The 6,283-nt window shown below is 37.2% G+C and overlaps 1 protein-coding gene across 1 annotated transcript in view; it reads left to right on the top strand.

Annotated features, from left to right (window-relative positions):
• The window catches only part of OLA1 (Obg-like ATPase 1), a 102,457-nt gene that overhangs the window by 46,310 nt on the left and 49,864 nt on the right, over positions 1-6,283 (top strand). Inside the window, exon 3 of the mRNA XM_009583470.1 lies at positions 2,606-2,781. Within this exon, the coding sequence (XP_009581765.1) occupies positions 2,606-2,781 (176 nt within the window). The remainder of the gene's footprint in view (positions 1-2,605; positions 2,782-6,283) is intronic.

Genomic DNA, 6,283 nt, shown 5'->3' on the forward strand with positions numbered 1-6,283 from the left:
CGCCCGGTCTGCGAGCGCACATTGTCAGCTCATGTCCAACTTTTCATCCACCGGTACCCCCAAGTCCTTCTCGGCAGGGCTGCTCCAATCCCTTCACCCCCCAGGATGGCTGCTGACACAGGCATGAGGATGGCTGCTGGAAGGAGGAGACTTGAAGAAAACTCTGGCAGAACGTTGAAGTGTTCAGGGGTTAAAGTGTTTAGTGGACTGAGAAAAGAACGAAGGTGAAGTGTATAGATTCAGTTTTATAGGGGTGGAATTACACTGAATTAATTGATTTTGGATGAATAAAGAACTGGATTTTTTGTGGAAAGGAATGGGAAGATGTAAAGAAATGAAGATAATTGCTGGAGAAGTATTTTACTGTTGTTGAAGAAAATGGAAAAATATAACTAGTATATAAGCTGTGTTTTGTTATTACTGACTAATTCACCTTACACTTGCTTTTTCAGAAAAACTTCATTCTTAAGACCAAAACAAGCTGTTTACTTTACTTTTTATTTTTATGTTCTAAATGTGAGATCTTTATAGTCATGGGGTTTTTCTCCTGACTTTAACAGTGTGGGGGTTTTTTTTGTTGTTTTTTAAAGCCCATGGACACCAAGTGCAGAAGGAAGATGTAAACAACTTGAGAAAGTATTATTTAGATGGTAACGGACACTTTTTTCTTGATACAAGGAAGAAAGATAAACTTCTTACTTTTTTAGCTGCGTAAATACTACCTATCTGTTGAGAAGGCTAAGCAGGTAGACTTTTCTTTGATCTGTGTGGTGACATCTTCCTACTTTTTTTTCCTTTTTATTCAGTATTTTCCTTGTAAATCAGAACAGAGCTGTTAAATCATGTTTTCTAGTATTTGTTCATCCAAACAGCCCATGTCCCATTGAGTCAGATGTGCAGATGCAAATTTTTGGAAGGCAAAGGCTACAGTATCTCTTCCTTAATTGCCTGGCATTAGCGTAGTGAGTTTCCATTTGACAGAGCAGCCTGTTCTCCCCTTACGGCCAGCATCAGAGTTGGATCTATTGCTGAGGTGATTTTCCTTGAACCAAGGGAGGTCATTGATGGTCCTTGGAGTCAGGCAGCTGATGGGAGAGGAGGGAACTTCTGGTAACCACTGTTTTAAACACTTTTCATAAGTTTATGTGAAAATTAGTTTGACATTTGACTGTCAACAACATTTTAAACCTGTGTACCGTGTTTTGATGTAAAATCTTTATTGCTAAAACCACTGTTTTCAGTAAGAAAAAGATGAAGTAAGTTAAAAGAAAAGATGAAGTTTAAGATGTGCATGACAACAAAGAACCGCAACTTTCTGTATCTCAGTTAAGGAATTGTTTGTAGTTTACCCTGTTTTCCTGTCTTATATTTAGTACAAGAAATGCTTTGGGGTTTTTTTTCCCCTGTGAAAAATCAGTTGATTTTCATTTTGGTAATATTAAAATAAAATTATTTTTGTGGTTGATTTCTCAGGCATATCTTTAATGTTACAGGATAGGCATGCAAATACCCTGAAGATTGATCCAGGAATAAGTAATAAACTGTTTTTAATTGTTAATATTTTTATTTTTAAAACATGTATTAATTTTTTGGGGGGCGTTTTTTTTTTTTGTGATGCTGCTTATCTGATAATTTAAATCCTAGTTGAATTATGTTGCCAGATTGTCTTCAGAAGGGCATGAAGTCAGCACACATGCTTCAGTAATATCTGGTTGTTTTACCCTTATGTTTCCAGTTGGCAATTTGAAATTATGGCTTCAACTGCACTTTAAATATGTGATAATAGCATGTGTTTCTAATAAGGGCCAGCACCATTTTGTTCAGATAGTGTGAATGGTTGTCACTCATATATGACAAATGCACCTTCATCTGCTTCTTTGATGGCCCCCTAAAAACCATACCCTCAAATCAGGCCGATGAAATTAGCTGCTGTGTAAATTGTGTGTCTGAGTGGTTCATTATCTAATCACCGTCAGAACCACAGTGATAAAGTAGATTGAAACAGGGACGAGGTCTGCCAGATGATTTCAGGCCTTTTTTTCTAAGCCCTGTTTCCCTTGGAAACACTAAGAGTCATTCAGAACTTCAGAATTCTTTGTCTAGAACTTCATTTTTTCTTAATGCATAAAATTGGTCAGCCAGTGAGGGCTGCCAGGGTGATTTGTAAGGTTTTCTTTCCATGAGTCTTTTAGTCATTACTGCATGTATTAAAATGTTCTGCGATGTTCAATTTAGCTACTATGTTTGCTACTGCTAGGTTAGATACTGTTAAATACAGTGGTACATATTTTCAGGAAAGTACTCTAGCCTGTTCCTATTTGGAAGAAACTCTTAAAGATGTGTTAAGTGCTCCCCTGAAATGGCAAAGCGCTATGCTTTGTACGTATCTGTATAAAGCTTTGGATTCTGGAGTTGATACGTAAATTAACAGACTAAAACAGTATGATACAAAATATTGCAGGTGACGCTTTTATATGGGCAGTGTGACAGACCTACTGACTTTACTTTTTCATCTCAAACTCTTGTGACTCTTAATAGTGTGTTGTAAATATATATTTCTTGTCTTTTTAGCTTAATATGTAATTTAAGTGTTCTTTTGTTTTAGGAGCATTTGAAGATGATGATATCACTCATGTTGAAGGAAGTGTGGATCCTGTTCGTGACATTGAAATAATACATGAGGAACTTAGACTTAAAGATGAGGAGCTGATCATGCAGAGTATAGACAAGCTTGAAAAAGTAGCTGTAAGAGGAGGAGACAAGAAATTAAAACCTGAATATGTAAGTATATGACCTATAAAAGTAGGTCATTAAGTACTCTCTGTATTGAATTGAAATTTTTCTATTGTTGGGTTTTGTTATTGATCTCCCACATGTATAATATGAAACACTATTACTATTTTTATGTGTATTTTAAAATAATTATTATTATGAGTTGAAAAATCATTAGAATGAATTATTTGCTGTTGACAGTGTAAGATTTCACTGATAAAGCTAATTGTAATTTTTAAAATTTAACTGCTGTTTTCTTGCTAACACAGCTTTATATGAGAATTGCCAATGCTTCGTCAAACTTACATGAGTGTTTAGTTGTAATTCAAAGTCCAGCAGTCACTTCTGAATTATTCTTGCTGTTAAGTTCTAGTCTGATGTTGATACTAGTATTTCTGTAGCCACCAAGTGAATATATTTTCTTGGTGTGGTTGCAGTTTATGTCTTTTAGTGCATGTTAAATAAAGACTGCTAGTTGAAATTAATTTTAGAATGTTGTTGTGGAAAGCTGCTTAAATGAGCTCAATTATCATAGGGTAGTAGTGGTGTTTCTTTGTAAATTAGGAATGTATAATAATTATCAACTTCAAAGTGTATTTTTGTAAATGATTATTTTACTGCCCCTTGACTTTTGAGTCTGCTACACTTTGCCAGTAGTCTTGTTATTAATTTTTCTTTATTTCATTAATCTTCTATAAATATTTCAGGTGGTATATAAAGTGCATTCTCTAATTATTACAGCAGTATATTAGTGTGGAAATAGACTACTTATGCTTAACAATCAAGTAGTAAAAAATACTGTTTCCTCCCATGGCTTTTTAGATAGCAAGTAGTAAGAAAAACATTGTCATATCAGTGCTGGTGTTTTCGTTTATCAGCAGTGAAGTGCAATTAAATTTGTTGGCCCTACCTAGTGTTTGGAAGTGAATAGGAACTGAAAGTGAACATCCCTCTCCAAAGTGTTCATCTTCATGATGCAGTGTTAAAAAGCACTTCTTTGGTAGCTTCTGTTGGTGAAAAACTAGTCTTCATCTGGTTTGAAAAGTATTTTATTCCCTGATTGGTCTAAGCCAGAAAATACAGCTATTGTTGGATGATTTTAAGGCTTTCACGTAAGGCCAGAGAGAGAAAAGCCAGTATGCTTCATTTAAGGTCTTATCTGACATGTGCCAACCCAGCCTTGGGTACACGTGGGCAGTGACTTTGATCTTTTACAAAAGGTTGCACCTGCTTAGAGGAACAGTGCAGCTTATGCCTACCGTTTCAAATAGCATCCACACAGTCTTTCACCTTTTAATTCATCTTAAAGAAAGGGGCAAGCAAAAATCCTGTCCATAGCGAATTCAAAGTTCAGCCTAAGGCTAAATTTTACATTGGTATGAGATGATGAAACTGAGGAGTGTTGTGATGCTGTTCTGCCCCAGTCTTGGGCTCTTCTCGCTTACTTTCTTGTGTGGCTGTCTTTGGAAACAGTTTTGCTCGGCTCCTCATGATGGAGACGTTCTTGCCCAGTTTTTGAGCGTACCTCTCTGGTCGCTTTGAGGGTTTCATATCGTACTCTACGTTCTTCCTGCGCTAAGGAAGAAGTCAGCACTTTTGTGGTTTCAAAGAAACATAACTGAAGTGTGTTTTAAATAGAATTCTTAATAGTCGTCATGTAACTGTAATGGGTGGTAGGTACAGTTACTCTTGTATGACAGAGCTGCTCTTACTCATTTTTTAACTACAGGAAGTTGGTATGTGTTTGAAAACAGAAAATGTCATATTATTCTCAAATCAAGGGAGACAGTAAATAAAAAACTAAAATCTAGAAATGCAATTTAAATTAATTAAAGAAAACTTCAAAATCTGCATTATTAATCTATCTTTACCCAGCTTCAGCTTCTCATCCTTCTCTTTGCCTCTTCCTTCAGTCTCCTAACTATTACTTCATCTGTAGTTCACCCATCAAAATGACTTTGTCATCTTGTGTTTGTAACTTACACTTCCCATCACTCCTTGGGTTTTTTTGTCCTTTCTTTATGAACACACAGAGAAAACACCAGGTTCTTAGAGTCGTGTTGCTCCACCAGTTCTGTTCTCGGTAACAGCTGTTAGACTTGACCAGTCTCAGCTGAGTTTGTCAACAACAATAGGGATTTCAAAGGCATTAAATTCCTTTGTTTCATGGAAAGGGGTGGCTGAACAGAGTGGAGAGGCACAAATTAATGCTCCCCTCGAGACAAAGGCTGCACATAGGAACTACAGTCACTAGGGAATCTCTTCAGGGAAGTGCTGTGGGGCATCGCGTCTGTGAGTCCTGCTGATCTTGGACCTTCTTGCTTGTCTTCCTTTGTGACTTGTATGCTTGAATTGTAAGGTAGACAGTAGACCTTAGTAAAATGGACTTTTTTAATGGTAAATGCCTGTGAAAGCTCTGCCTGGTTACTTTTCTTTTTCTGGTAAATCAACCCTTAGGCCTACTTACACGGCTTCTACAAACAGATTTGTGTAGGTGTAAGATTGTAACAGCAATTCTTGGGCTTTTCCAGCCCCTAGATGGGTTTATTTAGATGTTCAGCCACTGGGTTGTGAGCACTCCTGTACAGTTTGCTTTGCCTCTCTTCCTTTAATGTTTTGTGTTGCAGAGAAGGCCTATGGTTGCATTTATATAGTATACTGCATGATTAACTGTGCGGTAAATAACTTACGGGTCTAGGAGAGAAACCACATGGGATTGGTGAAAAGAACAGTTAAAGATTATGCCTCCCTAAAGCAGTAGCCAAATGTTAGGAGTGTATTTTGGCTGTTTGATCATTCTGCACTTCCCGAATCTGTTGCATTTTGCAGCTAGCTTGTTGGGCAGAGAGAGAGTTCCCTGTCCAGCACAATTTGTAATGTTGTTCCCACATGGCTTTGCGGCTACTGTTCAAGGCTTCCTCCTTCCAGGGCAGAAAAGTCATTAGGAGACAGTATAGACTGGAATTAATACATTTTTTCAAACAGGTTGTCTTCAAAAAAAGGTGGAGGGGGAAGGGAAGGGCTGGGAGAGAACTTCTCAGGATTTGCCTTTTTAAGTTATTTACCGGTATAATACATAGCTATTGCTAATATTCTGTTCTTTCCATAGCAGAGGTGTGCAACAAACGGCTCTTGTCTGTGCTCTGAGTGTTCCCAGTCATTTTCGCTTTCAGGAAAACTAGGAGGTTACAAGGGCAAAAAAACTTGGTATTTGTAGGTTGTTTTGGTTTTGTTTTTAAGGCACAATGTTAAAATTTTAGTCTCTCTCTTTTTCATTGTTTTCCTTTTCCCATCCTTTTGGGAGTAGTTTAAGGTAAAGGCACTTGAGAATTTCTTGAGCTCAACTGGTTGAGAGTTGTGAAAGTTCTGTGGTTTATTCAGATAAAGATATTGCAAGCTTTCTTACCTGTATCGCTTTCAGACCTTTCACTGGCTTGCTTTCCCCCGCTGGACAAAAACATCTAGCCCTTGAATTGCATTTTTCGTTTCTTTCCACTTTTTTTTAGAGCAC

Source organism: Fulmarus glacialis, unplaced genomic scaffold (assembly GCF_000690835.1).
Source record: "Fulmarus glacialis isolate BGI_N327 unplaced genomic scaffold, ASM69083v1 scaffold36868, whole genome shotgun sequence".
Lineage (NCBI taxonomy): Eukaryota > Metazoa > Chordata > Aves > Procellariiformes > Procellariidae > Fulmarus > Fulmarus glacialis.